Here is an 18955-nt window from a genome sequence, read left to right on the forward strand (position 1 = left end):
GAAAATCAAAAAGGGTGAGGCTGCAGCACAGGATTGGAATGCCAGTCATGTGGCAGAAAAATCGCGCAGAATGGAAATTGAAGAGCTGCACAGCGCATCTTCGTACTTTTGTCGATAAGCTCTACGATTGTGCATGTCCAGTATAGGGGGATGGCAATGACGTGCCAGACTGGATGTTTCAACCAAAGCCAAGTCCATTGCTCTCATTGGCTTATCACAATGCTCCTAGATTGACAAGGGGCCCGACCAATCCCCTGACATATGTCGGCTGAGTGCAGGACTGGCGCGTGGGCCGGGAACAGACCTCCCCACTCCCTCAATAATCCCTAATACAGAAAGCTGATGCATCCAATATGCATTGGATGCAGTCAATCCAGTCTGCGCGCTACATCCTAGTACCTGCATGCGATCCGAGCCGGTGAACGATGGACCTATGAACGTGTCGCCGGCAGATATCTCCGTCCTTGTGTGTATACAGGCGGCTCATTAGTGGAGGGGCTCCACGCGGGATGGCCGTTGCGTTCCCTCCACTTTCAAAGGAAAGCGCGGTTGTTTTATTAATTCCTAGAGATATATCCTATATGGGCAAGAGTCAAAAAGGTACCCCCCGCATTTGTGCAGTCTATTCGAGGGCTTGAATCCTTTAGAGCTCTCCATTCGGGTGAAATTTGTATTCACACCCTATTTTGTTATTTTCGAGGCGGTTTTAGTTTTTGCTTTTTTTAAATGCCTGGTAGATTGTTCCCCTTTTTCCTATTAAATAAAATTGTATTCCCCGTAGGTACTCGCGACTTCACCTGTTCATTCGGGATATCCAAGCTCCAAGCAAAGATACCATCCCTATCGGGGACCAGGATTCTTTCTCCCCGACAACAAAATCCCGTAGATCACTGCAGCCATCAACCTATTCCCAGCTGACACTAGTTCTTGAGTTTTGCCCTGGGAGTTCTTGCCTTTGGAAGATAGGGCGTGCAGGTGACGATGGGATGCATCATTGTAAAAGGTAGGATTGCGCGACGAAATATATATATTAGAAAAAAAAAAAAAAAAGAAAGAAAAAAGAGATCAATCTACCCAGGGTATATATATGGGTATAAGTACTCCATACTATACAACTCCTTACATTTAGAATACGAAGTACTTCGGGTGGGCAGTCTTCCGTCCCAAAGATAAAGGCAGCACGGACCTTGCATCGTACGTTTGAATGAGTCTCGGCCGGAGTGAAGGCCAGAAAGATTCCCTCAAGAAATTGGTTTGACTGGGTAACCTTGTCTGGAGAGCCCATAGCGCCTCTTTTTCCCCCTGGTTTTAACGGGCTTAACGGCTTTACTCCTTACTTCCCAATTCAGATCTCGCACGTTGGATATGGCAGGTGTCATATATGTATGGAATATGGAATCAAGATCTAGATGTCGAGATCCATGTGTATACCTATGTTACGGAATACAAAATACCACTTCTGACGTGGCTTGATCCACAGGACTGGGATTGTTAGAGGATTTTTAGACTCGACAAAGACCTGTCAAGGAAGATTCGGCCCGCTCCCGGTTGGGTTTTTTTGGATCTACATGTATTTTGAATATTCTGCTATCGCAAGTACTCTGGACTTTATCTACATCCGTACCTGTATATCCAATACTCTCTCTCCGTATACTCCGTACTCAAGGAAAAGGCAACGGAAAATGCATCCAATTTGCGGCCAGTGCACTGCATATAATAGTTCGGTTAGGTGAAAGCCAAAAGTACAATACAAAAAGACCAAAGCCCGAACGGAGATATTCTCCTCTACTTACACGTCGATCCGTGACAAGTTGCCTGTGCTGGAGCCCATCAGGCCCAAGCTCATTCGTCCGGGGAAGCAGGGGGCTGTCTCTCCGCGTGCACGTCGCCGCAAAGAGAATGAGATTCCCTTAGCCCCCCCTCCCCCCATAGCCTCTTTTTTTTTTTTTTTGTTTTTGGACTTTTTTTTTTCTAAACATAATATGATTTGCATTCCGTATGCTTCGACCAAAAAAAACTTGACTCTATCATATATTTCTAATCATGGAGAATAATTATACACCCATCTCCCCTCAATCGCCTAACGTCTTTCGTCCCCGCCGATCGGATGACTGGCATGAATATCGTGAAATCATTGAGCAACTCTACCGCAATGATCAGTTGAAACTACGCGATGTGAAACGCATCATGGAGAGAGATTATAAGTTCTTTGCATCGTACTGCGATCCGTTTCTGGAATGATACCATGATAGTTATCTAACGCCCCGATTAGAGAGAAACAATACAAAGATCGTCTGGCGGCATGGCATGTTCGAAAGAACATCAAAGCCAAAGAAGTTCATCTCATGCTTCGCAAGCAACAGAAACGGGCCGCCCAAGGCAAACAAACCGCCTTCCGGGTAAATGGTCAGAACGTCGACCCCAAACGTATCGCCCGCTTCGTGCGTCGTTATGGAACGTCGTGGGATAGCAATCGAGGGAAAGAACCAGAGACAGAACCTCAAAGCCCCGAGCCTCGTAAGTGGACCTCCATCCCACCCAATTGATATCCCCCAGTGTCTATCTCAAAACTTCCCCCCGCCACACACTAACAACCCCAGAAACACCATCCGACATGACCTGCTATACACCCGAACCAACAGACGAACACAGCATGACTACACCAATCTCCCCAATTCCCGACATGCAATCACCAACCCGAGAGATGCCGCCCTACCCGCTCGGCTCATACGGTAAATCCACGGCCGTTCCGGTGAGTGTGCCTGTACCGAATGATATTGATGGAAGATATTTCGCTCTAGACCCAAACCACCTCGAAAACCTCCCCGATCTGGAATTGGAAGAATCTCCGGCCATGTCGATGTCTATGCACTCAACTCAGCCTCGTCATATCCCGTCCTACCACCATTCAATAGGCAATCATCTCTCTCACCCACATGGGGCACACGGTGCACACGGGGCACATGCATCTCACACGCACAGCTCTCATGGTCCTGTACACAGCGCTCACGCTCCTCATGCTGTAGGCGTGCAAGGTTTACAGGGTGTGCACAACTCTCACCCTGCGCATGGTCACCCTGGACCGGCACCGAGGGATCTCGAGGATGCCCCTGGTGAAGAAGACACCCACCCGCCTGACTGGAACACGGTCGAGTCGTTCCAGACGAGGTTACAGGATTTGGATTATACGCTTACGCAGTCGATGTCGAAGTGGGCCAGGGATCAGGATCCTAATCAAGAGATTCCTCACCACGAGGGATTGGGGATGTGATGTTTGGTTTTGGCTATGCTTGAGATTCATTCTTTCATTCTTTCTCACTTCCTTCATTTGATTTCTATCTATGTCTTGAATTTTCTCCCCATCTTCCCCTTTACCCATCAGCGTGTGAGCCAGTTTTCTTTTTTTTCTCTCGTTCCTCTTTCTTCTCTATGTTCTATGTATATCGTCACGTTTCCTGTTCCATCCCCACTTCCCTTTCAAACAAAGCCCACGGAGGACTCATAGCAAGGGCGTTCTTATTATGGATTCTCCGCGTTTTAGATTGGTGATCTATGCATTATGCCATCCGAGTTTCTGTATATCTTTCAATTTTGCTGCTTGTCAAGTATGGGTAGCACGAGAACGGGGGGGGATATGTCTCAGCTCCACAACGATATCCATCCGCTCGACCGACATTACTGTTTCGTTTCTCAATCAACCAACCCCAGCCTCGAGTCCAAGTCTCAGCAATGTCTCACCCGAACACGACATCTCAAACGCAACCATAGAAGTCACCGTGCTGCAACCCTTCACCTCGAAAGATCTGCCTAGCATTTGCACCACAACCCCAAGCCCTGTCGTTTATCACCCCGACCAACCCGGCAAATTCACCATTCACCCCCCACGATCATACACTTCACCCCAGCCGAGCTCCACTGTGTACCATTTCAAGCCCCTCGGCCCCGTCTCTCCGGGGATTTCCCCTGCAGAACAGATCCCGGACACGATCGAGACCCGCCACGTTTGAATAAAGTATTTCAAACAGCTACCATGGCCTCGTGGGCCCTATATCGTAAAGTCTCTACTCTATTACACATAGTGGATACGTATACGGCCCAGTAAGGCTATCCCGACGGGGATAACGTATATTATGTAGCGAGAGGTGACACAACCCAGATAGGGAAAACAAAAGACAATATTAATATCAATGAAGCCTTATCAACAACAATGTTCCATCGACACCAAATCAGAACCATTCAACCGTTTAAGCAGATTATACTCCGGTAGATCTACGACGAAAGTACCACCCAGTACTCCGTACTCCGCACATCACAAGACAAACGTCCTTCCGAGGGTTAGTCGATACGCACTAGTACTTCGTACATTGTATGTCTTCCGTCCGAGACTATGTAGTTCAGACAATGATCAAAACAAGACACACCTCTCGACCCCTTACGTACCCCAGTCCAGCATATTGTACATTGTACATCGCATATCATACATCGAGCATTACATATCTCATTCCAAATTCCAAAAATACATTATATCAAAAATGAACAAATACAACTTCCAAATCCCCCATACATCTACATCTACCTCCGCCTCCAAACTCCAAAAAGTCAAATCGGCCCCCGAAACAAAAGCACCAACACCCCAATCCAGACCAAAAGGCCAAGCCCAATTCAAAGCCAAGCCCAATTCAAAGCCAAGCCCAATTCGCCTCACCAGCCCAAAGCCCAATCCAAGCCCAACCGGGTGTGACCAGTCCGCCAGTCCGGCGGGAGGCAAAAAAAGCTGCAGGGAGCCGAAAGCAGGCGTGGGCGAACTCGAACCTGGACTGGTGGAGCCGGGGATTGGATAATGTAAGCGAGATGACGTGCGCGGGTATGTGCATGTGCATTGGTTTGATTTGCAGATCACGTTCAAGATGTGAATATACGGAGGGGTTTTGGTAGGGGTTTATATGTACAACATATGTACTTCTTAGGTTGGACTTTTGGGGTAGGATGGATGTGGGGATTGGGATGTTTGGGAATGTGGGTTATGGTGTTGTATACGACATTGGGACAGATGGGTTATTGAAATTATGTGTAGATGTAAATGTTGGAGATTGATATTGGATGTATCGTGTGTCAAATGGTGGGGACGGATATGGAGTGCCGGGAGCGGACGGGACGGGTATGGGATGGCCCACTGTGGGCCACACGAGGGATTTCCACGAGGGGAGTGAATGGGGAGGACGGAGGCGGAGTACGGAGGATTGGATACGGGAAGTGGTACTTTTGTGGTTAAAGGGGTTAGAAGGGGCTTTTGTTTCGATGTAGATGTGTGCATTGCACTAATAAGTACTAAATACATAAGCCAAATGGGATCCGGGAGACCGTCGCTAAAATGAATCCAATCCGATAGGACAACAGAAGAAGCTGAAATAAAAAAAAAGGTGGAAAGGGAAACGGAGAGAGTACCCAGGTCTTACTGAGGGTTGATTTCGTGGGCCCTGGGTAGAGAGGAATAACCACTGGTATCAGGGCTAGGCTGTTGCCTGCACAGCTGATTACCGGTCATGAGGAGGATCGAGAAGGTCCGAAGACACGCTTGGGGGATATATAAGGATGAGCAGAAAGCTCGAAGGGATGGGAGTTTTTAACCGGATAACGTCACTGTCAGAAAATCATACCCTGCTCCAACATGTCTAGCATTTCGAAGGCAAAGACAAGACCAAAGAGACAAATAGAAGGAGAAAATGTAACCAAGCACCGGGCAAAGTCTATATGCCATATGCAAGGCTCATGGCTCATGAGTAGAATGTGCTCTTCTGGAAGCTTTCAGGCGAGATATCGCCGATCTTGCTGTTAAGCTCAGGCTTGCCCAGAGATGACAAGCTCTGTGTGCGACCTTCGGCCACAGGGTCACCCTTCATTGTAGTCGTGCGAGTAGCAGGCTCACTGCCTGCTGTGATAGCCTGCTGATTGGGCCGGCGCTGGATAGTCTCCAGATACGGGCCAGGGAGATATCCAACGCGGCCGTCGCGAGCGCGGCAGCGCCACCACTCGGAGGCATTGCCCATAGGATCAGACTTGCTGAGGACAGCGACGATGTCGCCCTTCTTTACGGCCAGGTCAATGCCATTGCTCTCCTGGGTCTCAGGGGTGTAGTCGTAGAGAAGACGGCAGAAGTCCAACTTGGCCGGGTCGAGCGATGCTGAGCCCGGCTCGCCGTTGGGACCAACAAGCTGCTGGCGGCGCTTCGCCTCTTCCTCCTGGGATCGCGCCATAGTCCTGATCAGTTTGCCCATTAAGTACGGAAGGCCGAAGAGAGCAATCAGGAACATAAAGAATGGCTTCTTGGATGGCTTGGCGGGAGCCGGTGAGCCATCGGGGAGTGTAGCCGCGGCACGCCCACCCATGAAAGCTGCAAAGGCAGCGGGGGTCAAGGAAGTCGCATCAGCTGGCGGAGGACGTCCTGTGATCTTAGCGATCAATGTGCGGAACCATCGAATAAGGGTGAAAATGCCCAAGGCCGAGCCGAGGGTGTTGCGCAGGTTTCCAAATTGTTCTGCGACCGAGACCATTGCTATGAAAGTGAGTCAGTGACTGCCCGAAATGAATTTTGCTTTCAAGGAAACCAACCAAAGAATGAACTGTGCGTAGCCATGTACGTGCTTTCGAGCATCTGAGCAAATCCACCAAACGCACCAACGATACTCTCAATCATGTGGAAAGTGGCCTGGGTGCTCTGGCCGAACGAGTTTGTCAGGCTGTTCGGATCATTGGGATCTTGTCCTGGCATGCCACCGTACATCCCTCCGTAGCCTCCCATGCCCATACCGCCCATCATACCCCCTCCGTAGCCTCCATAACCGCCGCCGCCGTACATGGAGCCCATACCGCCCATAGTGCCGAAGCGGGAGTAAGGTGATCCCATGGCACCCATGCCTCCCATTCCACCGTAGGTAGAGCCGTATGCGCCTGTCCCAAGGCGTGAGGCTCCATATGGTGAGTAGTTGGATGCGGTGTTGTTGACTACGGAGTTCAGAGTGCTGGGACGGGAGGGGAGGTCGGGGGCGGTGGACGTTGAGGCTGCGGGGCTGGCTGTGGAAGTCATCGCGGTCGAGGCAGCAGGGCTACCGGCGATAGGTGCTGTTGATAATGTGTTTCCTAGAGAGAAGAAGAGGAGAGTTAGTTGGGGTGGACATTATGGACTGCGCTGACTCGGTGGCGCTAGGATGTCGGCAATCGAGAGAAAAACACTCACCAGTTGCACCGGCTCTCTCCCACGGTTTTGGTGGCGAAGGCGTCGCCATGGAGTTCGATATTAGCGGAATCGCATCTAGGTACGTTGCATTCAGATAGATTCGCGATGTCGAGGGGGTGAGAGATGAGAGAGAGAAGAAAAGGACGCATGTGGCCGGGAGTGGAGATGCCGAGGTCGGGGTTTGCCGAGCAAATACGGGGTATTCATCAACACAGAACGTATCAACGCGGATTGTTCTTGAGCTCTAAGTGTGTTTATGAAGATTTAACTGTCCAAATATCGATCTCTCATTATCATATTCATCTTGCTCTGTTCAACCACGCCCTACCCTGTTTATCCCCTGACGAAGAAGTCTCTTCGGTGGCAAATGTACGTACCTGAGCGGCGACCGAGGCAATCTGAGATTAGAATGAGCAAAGTAGATCGAAGAAGTAGTGGAGTCTTTATAGAAGATGTACTATGTCATATATATCTAGGTGCGAGGTACTAGCGGCCATTTTCACATGTATATTTACATCCATATTCCTCAATGTGTACCTCGACAGCATTTCCTTTTATCACACCAAAGCACTCTAGACCCCGACCTATGCGTGACACATGTATAAATCTTGACAGTAGAACTGAACCCGAAAAACGTGAATAAGTGTAGATTCACTAAAGTACTCCGGAAACCGAAACAAATCCAGAGTCTATTAACGCCATAGCACAGAGAGATATATGTACAGATGCCAATGCAAAGATGAAATACAGGGAACTCATAACTCGTCACGATTAGCATATGCAGCAGGTTGAGTATGTGCACGCGGCTGCGGCGTCTTGAGCTTCCACATGCGCGGAGGCACGGGCAATCCGAGCCAGAAATTATACAATCGAATGAGTTCCGACGCACCGATTTGGTACCTGCGAGAGTCAGCAACATTTCAAAATGAAGAAAATCCATCTCCAAGACTTACAAGGTATGTGGGATATCCATCCAAGACTGCCAAATATATCCAACCGTACCCCAGATCATATTCCACTCAGACATGAAGTCCTCCCAGAGTCCGTCGTCTGGGTTAGGCGGTTTGCGCTCCCAGGGGTACCGCTCTGGTGCCTTGCCTCGGCCGTAGACGAAGTCATCGTCGACTCCGTCACCTTCGTAGTAGAAGTTGTTATTTCCGTCTCTGAACACGCGCCTGTTGTCGCCAAGAGCGTTCGCGTGGTGGGAGGAAGGCACAGCGCCGTGGACCGGGAACATGTGAGTGGTGCCGGTCAGCAAGGCTCGCTGCATACTGCGCGAAGCAGCAATACTGTGCGAGATGCGGCCGAGGGTGTTAATGAGGGCAACCAGCTCAGTGCGACGTAAGGGCGGATTCTCGCCGTTCTTGGTTTCGTCGTAGTCAAACAGCACCTTGAGCGCGGTTCCGTACCCGTTTACTTGGAGTTTGCCCCAGAGGCGGCACTTGTCGCAGCCGACACAGTCCATGAGACGACTGACGTTGCGGAAGCGGTTGCGGAAGTCCTCTTTCAGGCCGATGTTATTAGGGTCTTGGAACATGATCTTTTCGTCGAAGATCTGAGGGAGTTCCGTCAAGGTCGATGTTAGCTTGTTGACGCGCTTTTTGGTGTCGCGGTCTTGTGCTGGGTCGCTGGTGCAGAAGGTGTACCCGTCCAGGTGCTTGCGGAGTTTTGCCACGGCGCGCGCGACCAGGGCGTAGTTGAAGTACATGTTTGAGATGCGCTCCGGGTGGTCAAAGAGTCGTTCCTTGTAGCACTGCACGTTGGGGTGCCACTGGCCTGTGGTTTGGTTGAGGTAGTCCCAGCACAGGTGTGTCGAGATGGAAGCATGCATGCCACTTATGAGTCTGTGGAACACCTGCTTCTCTAAGCACTCGTTGTCCAGCGGTAGGCCTTCTGATCTCTGCGACTCCTTGTGAAGTACATTGCGGAAATCAGAGGCTGCTTGGAGACCGCCCAATGGGACGTTCGCCGACTGCTCGTCCAGCTCTTCAGACACGGGCTTCAGGAAACAGTTTTCGTTGTAGATCGCATTCCAGACCTGGTTTGCGCCTGCTCCGGTGTATCCGGTGTAGCGCTCCGGGTTGTCCACCAAGCTCACATAGTCTCCTTTCCCGGCGGAACCCTCGTCCTCGGGGACACAATAGTCTCGTTCGTCGCATTCGTCGTCGTATTCCACCACGCAACTCTCCCCGACATCTTCACCCAGCTCTCCCTGGAGTGGGCGTTCTTTTGGACGCTCGGCTTGGATTTTGCGGGGTGGGTGGTTCGCCTTCGGGCCTTCTAGTTTGCTGAGTTCTTCCGCGCGCCATGTGAGCGGAATGTCCTCCTCCGAGTCAATGGTGTTCACGGCGCAGGCGATATTGCCACACATGCTATTTGCATCGTTCCAGAAGGGACATTCTTTATTAAATAGATTGAGGCGGTAGTAGGAGAAGAAATCCGTTTCCTGCGTGAGGGAGTTGAGCGTTGTGAAGATCAGGTCGTTCATGCCATTAATCTCGCCATATGTGACACACGCATCTGATACCATGGCGGAGGGTTCGAGCTAGAGCGACAAGGACCGTCAGTCATCTGGAAATGAATGTCTGGGATGCTTGACAAAACTTACAGCACACTTGGTTGGGTCTAGTGCGGGATTCTGTTCGGTAGCATGGCTTAAGCCAGCAAGTGCGAACACTGCTGCATAGAGCAGCCTCGCTGCGGACCGCATCTTGGTCTCCGACTAGTGGTATATGTAGATTGAGCGCGTAGAGATGTCTGTTGTTGTGTATGCAAAGTGGCGCAAAGGCCAGGGATCGAACGGAAGGTTCGGCTCGGTGGGGGCGGAAACGAAAATATATGCAGTGATGGTTTCAAATGTAAAAAGAAATCACAAGATGAAATAAATCAAGAATGTCAGGGTCTGCAAAGTGGACAAGCTGGCCTCGAGATGCGCGGAGGATCGGCCGATCGCCAAGAAATGATAATGGTCTGATTCATTCCGGCCTCTGATTGGCTGGTCTATTGAGGTTCAGCCAATTTGACAGATTTGGGAAGTGGCGAGGTCTATGAGGGTGACGTGGTGCCATGAGATAGTGCCATATATACTACTTTGTGTAGTCCTTTATATAGTTCAGCGTATATTTCATACAGATCTACGGTCATTCTCGACAACATGCCACTTGACAAATATATATTCGACAACCATCTACTTGAAACCATACATGTAGATTGGTTAGCCAGATATTTATTGCCTAAGAATATGCAATCCTTTCAGATCCCTGTTTCAAGAAGCCTCCTAACCATAATGAAAACGGCGACAAAGGCTCTTTCTCCCTGTGCTAAGGGATCTGTCAGTCCATGACGATTACATTACCATTATTGGTGGGCAAATACTGGACAGATATATTAGAAAAAATGAACAATGAAGGCAGCAACAAAGCTATGTTCTCAAAGCGCCGAATAGCCCCGATACATTGTCTCATCGGTCTTGACTCTTTGCCGAGAATCTTAATCGCTGGGAAGACGATTATGTATAGCAGTTGGTTCATACCCGGATGGAAAGTCAATCAGGTAGCAAGCAGTCGATCATTCAGTAACTATTATGATGAAATATACTATGTGAAAAGGGATCTTAACCCTAGATGGAAATTTCCCAAAATTCATTCAGAGAACACACCCTAAGAAATATGGCAACTAACTCAACTATCAAAACAAAACAGTCTCATTTAATACAACCCGTCAAAATATCTATATTCTCTGAAAGCAAAGTCGGGGCATTACATGGTCTATCAATTGAAAATTAGCGTAAGCAATAGCCACAAAATCGAGCAGGACTTTTGAACTCATCGATAGTCAATACCAAATCAAGCAAAATGAGAATCTGGCACCCCAATTGAGGAGTTAGAATCCGCCCCATCTATTATCCCACTGCTGCCAACGATCAATGACCAGGGCCGGGATTCTAACGGGACTGGTCTCTATGCAAAGTGTTCGTGATATTGGCATTCAAAACAGATATAGTTGCCTCGGTATTAGGGGCCGGTACAGTAGACCGGAGTGGCTGGCCAGGTGGGGGTGGCACCGACGCAGCCGGTGCACCTGGAAGAGTAACTCCACCAGGGAGGGTCAGTGGAGTGAAAAGGGACTGGACACCAGGAAGAGTCGGCCGTGGAAGATGAGAAGCATCACCGTTTCGCATGATATCAGGCAGTGGAAGGGCCACCTTGGGCATTGGCGGGGTTACCCTGGTATTCCTAGGACCTACCCGTCGAACACCCCGTCCAGGGTACGGAACTGCACGATGGCGTGTTCGCCGTGCCACGCCGTGAGCAGTATCGGTCGGGGCGGGCAGGCGAATACTTGGGTGTGTGCGCACTGGCCCAATAGTCCTTGCTGTCTTGACGCGTGGTCCAGGTCCGCCTGGTGTATAGTATGGTGGACCATCAATATGCACGATATTGACAGGCTGCTCGACGGGATTGCGTGTAGGGAGTTGACGGGGGAAGACTCTCATCTCGGTCAATTGCCAGCTCACTAGCAACTGCTCGAGCTGGTCGGCTACGCGGGTGTGGTCCCTCTGGTTGAGAAGGTCTGCAATGAAATAGCCCAGCTGGGCTTGCGTATACCAACAGGAGTAACCGAACTCGGTACCGAAGTAATTCGGATGGCGTTGAGTGCGGCCGCTGAAGTATAGGGGAGGAGCATCTCGGACGATATCGCTGGGTGGATAACTCGAACCCATCATCTCTCCGGCTCGTCGAAGAGTCGAGAGCTGGAGATGGAGCTGGCCCATGCGGCCAATGATCTCATCTTGATTTGCTGGGTAGTTGTTTCGAAGGCCATCGATAATCTGCTCCATGAGCGTCCAGAAATTAGCATGCTCCTCGCGGAACTCATCAGAAAATGTGCGTCCTGACATGGCTGCAGCTAATAGATAGACTAGTGGGATGGTAAGGGATTACAAGGCACTTCGAGTCTCGTGGGTTCGAGGCTATGAAAGTGATTGCTATAAGGAAAAGGCAATCAATATACAAACCGTCTGAACAGTGGCAGTTGGGCAAGTGTCGGGATATTGAGCAGAATGTTGCTTGGTGAGTTGGGTATTGTTCGGGGTAACCTTGAGGCTTATATGTATCTTTCGAGGTCGGATTGTCTGCTCGAGTAGACAAGGAATTATTCTTGTATACAAAGAATGTATAGACAAAAGAGCACCAAAGGAAGTAGAATGCCATTGAAACCATTGTTCTGTTATCAGCCTTTGTCACCCAGAATGATCATTGTATACAAAGAGTCTAGTTATAGATCACCTTGACAGTTGCTAAGTATTCGTCTTTAGGTAGTATTGTTCACGAACTCGAAGTATATAATGATTATTGAACCGATGCCCCGACACGGTTGGTTTCATGACAATTCCACGACATATACACAACGAAGACGGTCCAAACAACTTTTTAGGAAGCTATCCGTAAGCACCCAAGCCGTAGGCAGCATCAATATGTAGGCCTTCGTGATTTATATGAAAGCGATTCTCTCAGTACACGCTTGTATGAAATGACAGACTGACGTCTGTATGGCAAAATGAATGAGATTACTGGTCTCCTGAACATCATCAAGATCCCTCAAAACGCCAATGCCATATAAGATAGCCTAGTAAATTTGATGGGGGAGGATGATGTTCGAGTTCTCACTGATAACCGGTTGCAGGGCAATAATTTGACGGGTCCAAATTTGACGAAATAGGCAAAGAACAATTTGAAAAGCCGCGAAGAAAACATGAGCAGTATGCCATTGCGAAAAGGGCGTGGATAATACGAAATTTAGAGTTGACTACAATATAGGCCAGAACAAAAATCTCCGTTCTTGTTTAGGTTTCAGAGAGGTCATATCCCATTCTGACATTGTACTTCACTAACTCCCTGCAAGTGCTGGTACAAGACCCTAGTTCTAAATGTTTGAGTTTGGGTATAGAAGAAAATGGATATCTCTATGTCGGATTGATGGTTTAAGAAGATGTCTAGGCGAAAGAAGCTATCTGCGCCATTTCTCGGAGACATATCATCGCCCACAGCCTAAATTGAGCAGAGAGTACTTCACGGGGGTTCCGAAGTTATCAGTAATTCAATTTCCATAATCAAGTACTGACAGAAACCATATTCGCTTGAGGAATTCGGAGGTGTGAGGAGATTTTATTTGATATCAAGCTAGACACCGGTGCTTTTCGGTCATGTTCGGCGGTTACAATCAAGATGGCTGCATGATGACTTTGACCCCCCATATCATCTCAATCTTTGCTTTAAATCTACTTTCCAAACTCATGAGAATCCACTGTGAGAAGTCAATTACCCCGCAAATGACTTGAATATCTCGTAACTCCTCCCTGCCCCGGACTTGTGGTTGATGGATCGCGGGGCATTTGTGGGGGTGAGCATAGCATATAAATATCAACCGACAGGCCATTCTGTATTTCCTTTTTTCACAGAAGAAAATAGATCTGTCAATTTCGTTTACTATGTCCTCATCGAAGCCATCCAGTGTGAGAGAGGTAGAAAGTTCCTTCCATGACAAAACTCTGGAGGCAACTCCAGATATCCAGCAGGAATATATAGAGGCTGGGTTGAGCATTGAGGACGCGTATTTCCTTGCCAACTTTCCGGATGAAAGGAGAAAAGAATGTGTTCGAAAGGTCAGCAGAAGTCATATAAGTGGTCTATTGTCTTGAGAGATATCTAACACTGACTTAGGTGGATTGGCGTCTTTGCTCCGTGTTGATGGTTCTATATCTTTGTTCCTACATTGATAGAGCAAATATTGGTAATTTGCCAAATCTTATCTTTTTGAGATTTTCCCTTCACTAACTCAATGGATAATTTCACAGGAAATGCCAAAATTGAAGGCCCACTAACAGACTTGAATATGTCTGGCACCCAGTACAACATTGCTCTGGCAATCTTCTTTGTTCCTTATATCTTATGTGGTAAGGGAAAGCTTCAAGAAACAATTGATCATTTACTCAGCCATACTTAACAAAACTGTCAGAAATTCCTAGCAACATTTTACTTGGCAAATTCAAAAAGCCATCGGCTTATTTGGGGTTCTTGGTATTTGCCTGGGGCACCATTGTGACGGTTACGGGGGTCGTCAAAAGCTTTTCTGCGCTTTGTGCAGTCCGTTTCCTCCTCGGTATCTTTGACTAAGGCCATATATATCCTCCTATCTAAGAATAATGGAGTGACTAATCTGGTGGGTTTCATCTTTATAGAGCTGGATTTTTCCCGGCAGCCGTCTGGCTGATTTCTCGATGGTATTTGCAGCATGAAACTCAAACCAGACTTGCGCTTTTCTATACAGCAAGCTCGCTATCTGGTGCCTTTTCTGGGCTTCTTGCATATGGCCTCACGAAGATGGATGGCGTGGGTGGCTATTCTGGCTGGAGATGGATCTTCATCATTGAAGGGGCTGCATCTGTACTCCTGGCGTTTCTCTGTTACTTTTGCCTTGTGGACTCACCCGAGCTCTCCACAAAATGGCTTGAACCTGATGGGATCATCAAACGTCTTTGCCTGCTTAGTTAGATCCTTTACGCTTCCGTTGTGTGAGTTTCATTGGCCCAATGCTGGATATGTAGGGATAGTGGATTTAGTCGAGGCTGCATTTCAGAAGCAGCCGGCAGACTGTTCTGCGTGGATGTTATCTATGAGTCGCTCACTCCTTGAAAATTTCAATCATCCGCTATACAGATCGCCCCGGATGTATTTTCCCCGGCACTAAATTAAGTGGGTCCTAAACCACCTATCCAAGGGACTTACGAGTCATGGGCATTCTCGACTAACATCATTTCGGACATTCAGCCACACTAGGGTGCCGCAATCGCTTAGTTGAACCCCTGCGCGTCCTGCGATTTCTACGTGCTTTATCTTTTCCCGTGAGAACCCGCGACACTATACATCAGCAGCCACTCATGAAGAGGGTGAAGCTATATTTGGCGCCACTACTGCATCTCTCGCAGAACAACCGTCCTATACCATCAAACAAGAGCCTATGGGAGTTCAACTCAGACCACCAGGGGTCTGGTACCCCCTCTTTTGTGTGATCCTGAGGCAAGCACAGCCTTGAGGCCGTCATCTATGATACCTGACGGTGCATTTCGTGGGTAACCGTTCTTAGGCATCTCTCATTCCTTTACTTTAGCGCTATCTAATTTTGATTTCTATGGCTGCGCCTCACTGTTGTGCTTGGACAGGCTACAATGTCTACTGCCATACTGCTCAAGACTGGTATTGAGCCACAGTCATAAATGGACATGGTTCCCCGGCTACATCCGCTATCAAGCAAGCAAAGAGAGGTTCCTCGTACCTAAAAGCATCTCACGATCACGATCACGATACTATTCAATAATTTCACAATGCCTTCCCGACATTCCTACGAAAGACTTTCACACTTGGCCCCTCTTTCCGAGATCATCGAGCTCGAACCAGAGGAAGAGCCATGGTGCGCCGGCTACGCCCCCTCACAGGGTCGTCGCTGTCACGCCCGCACAAATGCACGAGGCCGCAGATCAGCAATAGCCCTTCTTAATGAGGGCACCAAAGACATCCTAGCCGGTCGCAGCATAGATGAACTGCTGGAAGACTTGGCTCCCCATGTCCTGTGCACAAGGTGGCATCAAAGCCAAGCCTCAACTCTCGCCTCTCGCTGGAAGAGACAAGTCCGCACATATCTTGATTCGCAGCCCACTTCCAGATCATTTGCAAGGCCAGTCAGGCCCTCAACTCGACATCTATCTCGAGAGACATTCGAAGCAAGCACGGAGGATAGAGCTCTTCGTCTCCGCCAAAGACTTCGTGCCCTCGAAGAAGAACTCAGGCAACTTGAGGCCGCTGAAAACAACCTCCCGTCAACTCCAAGTCCTCGTGCACGCCGTAGGGGCACAGACTCAAGCGCAGTCATTCCTAGCAGCACGAGGCATACGTCAAGCAGAAATACCTCGCCGGAGAGCGTTGTCGATAGACCAGTGGAGAGACGCATCACGGAATCCACCAATCAATTAGCAGTCACTGTGCAAGTAGCAGTCACTGTGCCTCGACCAACGCAAGTCCAAGTCGTTTCTCCCACACAGGAAGCTCCTGTTTCAAGCCCAGAACCGGCTACCCCACCAGCTGTAGATACCGCCTCCAGCAGCAACGAAGAGTCCAGCAGCGATGAGGATCAACAGAGACGGGTTGAACATTCACACGCTCATCGCCGAGACATTGATGGAGACTGCGGGATCTGTCTGTGCGATTTACGTACTTCAGAACAAGACGCGGAGGCGGATGGAGAGGACACCGAGGATACTGGCGATGATGACTCCGATGAGGATGAATCTGACTCCGATGAAGATGATGACTCTGATGACGATGATTCCGATGACAATGACTCCGATGACGAGAACTCCGATGGCGATAGCTCAGATGACGATAACCCCGATGACGATAACTCAGATGACGGTGACCTCGATGACGATGATGATGATGATCAAGGTGGCGATGACTCCAATCAGCAAATCAAAGTTGAAGCTGAGAGCTTCCGTCCAAATAAAGCATTGGTTTGGTGCAAGGCAGTCTGTGGAGTCAACTTCCATGAAAAGTGCATCGAACAATGGCTGAGAACAGCGAATGCACCTACATGCCCAACATGTAGGAGTGATTGGAAACACTAAATAAGATTGCAAAACATGTATATCAAATCCATGCAAGCTTTTAATGACTATAGCTTGTGTATGACCCGATGAACGATACCCTAGATGAATGAATTTTATGTCTGTTAGCCTAATCACAAATAGTCCATATACTGTAATCGATGAACAGGTACATAGTTCAAGTTCAGCATCCCTAGCGCGTCAAAGGGTCTACTTGTTATAGGTAGCAACTTTGTCGGATCTCATGCAATTAATCAGCTATTAAAATGAGGCTACTTGTCCTATAGCATAGTTACCAAACTGACGCCATGGCTAAATAAGCTCTTCGACCGAAGGTATGGTAGAGGAAATTTTGTGACATCGAAACTTTCAAATCTAAGCAATGAGATGGCATGTCATCTCGCAGTTGATAAGACCTCTGGGATAACGTTGATTGCACAGAGTGCATCGAGGGCTATGAAGAATAAAAAACCAAGAATAAATTGTGATGCCTCATAAGCGAAGAGATAAATCAGCCCATGATCTAGACAGAGCTCTACGTAGTTGCGGCTCAAGCCACTTTTTTCGTGCGCATATTGTTCCATTCAAATCCCAAAGCACTGAAGATACCCAAGCAACTCATGAGGAGAGCAAGTTGAAAGACCTTACCAGCGCGTCGTTGTATGCCACAAGGACCTCTGGCAAAATAGAGTCACCGAAGATGGATCTAACACTTGTTGCTCCGCCGTTTGCCACATTCGCAGAAGAAAGGTTGAGGATTAGCTCCTTCGTAAGTACTTTCTGCACGACAGCGACGAACAATGCCCCACCAAGCGTCTGGATGAACATAACAATCGCTGTGCCAATAGACACCTTGGACAAGGGAAATGCGGTTTGTGAAGCAACTGCACCCTGCTGGAACCCACATCCTACACCGAGGCCATAGAGGAATAGGTATGCGATCCACGTAGCTTGAGACACGTCCACTGTGAATGTTGTGATAAGACCCGCCCCGATAGACATGATGATGCTGCTCATGATGAAAAAGGGCACGACGTATCCTAGACGAGTCGTCGATCCACCACATAATATAATCCCAGCAACATTCGATAAAATTATCGGAAGGGAGTCGATACCGGAGCGTACGGCTCTAAGACCACGAATTGCCTGGAACCGATGTTTGGGTTAGTAAAATGCTTCATACTAAAGACCCAAAATTTCACCTACCCAGATAGGAACGTAGTAGACCATAATGAAGAAAGAGCTGCCAACACAAAGGCCAAAGAAAGAGGAGAATGCAATGGTCCGTTGGTGGGCAATTTGGACTGGTACAGTGGCCTTATCTCCGATTGCGACTTGAAGGGTAATTGATGAACACAATCATAGCCACCCCAAAAAACAACGAACAAGGTGGTGATTCGAGCGTCTGACCAGTCGTACGTGACTCCTCCCCACTAAAGAGCAAGAAGTAGGCAAACGATCGCGGGGACAAAGATGAGTATCCCAAATCGGATCCAGCTCCAGAAAAACATCCCTGGGTGTCTTTTGAACCCTTTGCTTAGGTGGTAGTTTTCGCAGAGGGAGAAGATCAACGGCGGTGATCCCACTGAGAGGGAGGTTGATGTAAAAGCACCACCTTCAAGTCGCATGATCGGTGAATACACCCCCCAACTCAAGAAGGACTAGAACTATATTACTTGACTGGTTCATGCGAGCTGGGTGCCTACCGATGGTCCAGCAACCGAGGCAATACCGTACATACCACCAAGTATGCCGAAGAAATTTTGGGTGATCAGTTGAATACCATGAAATAATAACGGGGAGGGCTAAGGACTAGTGAGGGATAAACAGAAGATACTAGCTATCAGCCTTGGGACCTTTGTACGAGAAAAGCTTGGAAAAAGAGCCATGCTCTACTCAGAAAAGATGGATTGCAAAGCACAACATAGACAGTCTGATTGCAAAGACAAATGTCCTCCATCTAAGAATAAAGTGTCAGATGTTGTACTGAGGAGTGTTCCTTGGCCCCTAGAACATCTAGACTTTTCGTGGCAAGACACCCCGGTGAAAGGTTTGATGTAGGA

The 18955-nt window shown here is 48.6% G+C and overlaps 8 protein-coding genes across 8 annotated transcripts; 4 read left to right on the forward strand and 4 right to left on the reverse strand.

Annotated features, from left to right (window-relative positions):
• Positions 1-2043: 2043 nt before the first annotated feature.
• N7500_009290 (Clr5 domain-containing protein) lies at positions 2044-3271 on the forward strand (the record flags this gene model as incomplete). Its single annotated transcript, XM_056680431.1, has 3 exons — positions 2044-2216; positions 2273-2517; positions 2601-3271. The coding sequence occupies 3 exons, from the start codon at positions 2044-2046 to the stop codon at positions 3269-3271; spliced, it is 1089 nt and encodes a 362-aa protein (XP_056527813.1).
• Positions 3272-5774: 2503 nt separating this feature from the next.
• pex13 (peroxin PEX13) lies at positions 5775-7283 on the reverse strand (the record flags this gene model as incomplete). Its single annotated transcript, XM_056680432.1, has 3 exons — positions 5775-6553; positions 6610-7137; positions 7235-7283. 3 exons carry the CDS (start codon positions 7281-7283, stop codon positions 5775-5777), a joined length of 1356 nt encoding a protein of 451 aa, XP_056527814.1.
• A 706-nt stretch (positions 7284-7989) lies between these two features.
• On the reverse strand, positions 7990-9944 carry N7500_009292 (ER oxidoreductin; the record flags this gene model as incomplete). The annotated part of the gene is made up of 3 exons (XM_056680433.1): positions 7990-8134; positions 8188-9779; positions 9843-9944. 3 exons carry the CDS (start codon positions 9942-9944, stop codon positions 7990-7992), a joined length of 1839 nt encoding a protein of 612 aa, XP_056527815.1.
• Positions 9945-11177: 1233 nt separating this feature from the next.
• On the reverse strand, positions 11178-12134 carry N7500_009293 (uncharacterized protein; the record flags this gene model as incomplete). Its single annotated transcript, XM_056680434.1, has 1 exon — positions 11178-12134. The coding sequence occupies one exon, from the start codon at positions 12132-12134 to the stop codon at positions 11178-11180; it is 957 nt and encodes a 318-aa protein (XP_056527816.1).
• A 1590-nt stretch (positions 12135-13724) lies between these two features.
• On the forward strand, positions 13725-14409 carry N7500_009294 (uncharacterized protein; the record flags this gene model as incomplete). Its single annotated transcript, XM_056680435.1, has 4 exons — positions 13725-13898; positions 13957-14026; positions 14091-14189; positions 14252-14409. The coding sequence occupies 4 exons, from the start codon at positions 13725-13727 to the stop codon at positions 14407-14409; spliced, it is 501 nt and encodes a 166-aa protein (XP_056527817.1).
• A 29-nt stretch (positions 14410-14438) lies between these two features.
• N7500_009295 (uncharacterized protein) lies at positions 14439-14787 on the forward strand (the record flags this gene model as incomplete). Its single annotated transcript, XM_056680436.1, has 2 exons — positions 14439-14443; positions 14475-14787. 2 exons carry the CDS (start codon positions 14439-14441, stop codon positions 14785-14787), a joined length of 318 nt encoding a protein of 105 aa, XP_056527818.1.
• An 830-nt stretch (positions 14788-15617) lies between these two features.
• N7500_009296 (uncharacterized protein) lies at positions 15618-16913 on the forward strand (the record flags this gene model as incomplete). The annotated part of the gene is made up of 1 exon (XM_056680437.1): positions 15618-16913. One exon carries the CDS (start codon positions 15618-15620, stop codon positions 16911-16913), a length of 1296 nt encoding a protein of 431 aa, XP_056527819.1.
• Positions 16914-17510: 597 nt separating this feature from the next.
• Positions 17511-18122, reverse strand: N7500_009297 (Sucrose symporter plant; the record flags this gene model as incomplete). The annotated part of the gene is made up of 2 exons (XM_056680438.1): positions 17511-18038; positions 18099-18122. The coding sequence occupies 2 exons, from the start codon at positions 18120-18122 to the stop codon at positions 17511-17513; spliced, it is 552 nt and encodes a 183-aa protein (XP_056527820.1).
• Positions 18123-18955: the final 833 nt, after the last annotated feature.

Source organism: Penicillium coprophilum, assembly GCF_028826855.1.
Source record: "Penicillium coprophilum strain IBT 35676 chromosome Unknown utg000006l_segment0_segment0, whole genome shotgun sequence".
Classification (NCBI taxonomy): Eukaryota; Fungi; Ascomycota; class Eurotiomycetes; order Eurotiales; family Aspergillaceae; genus Penicillium; species Penicillium coprophilum.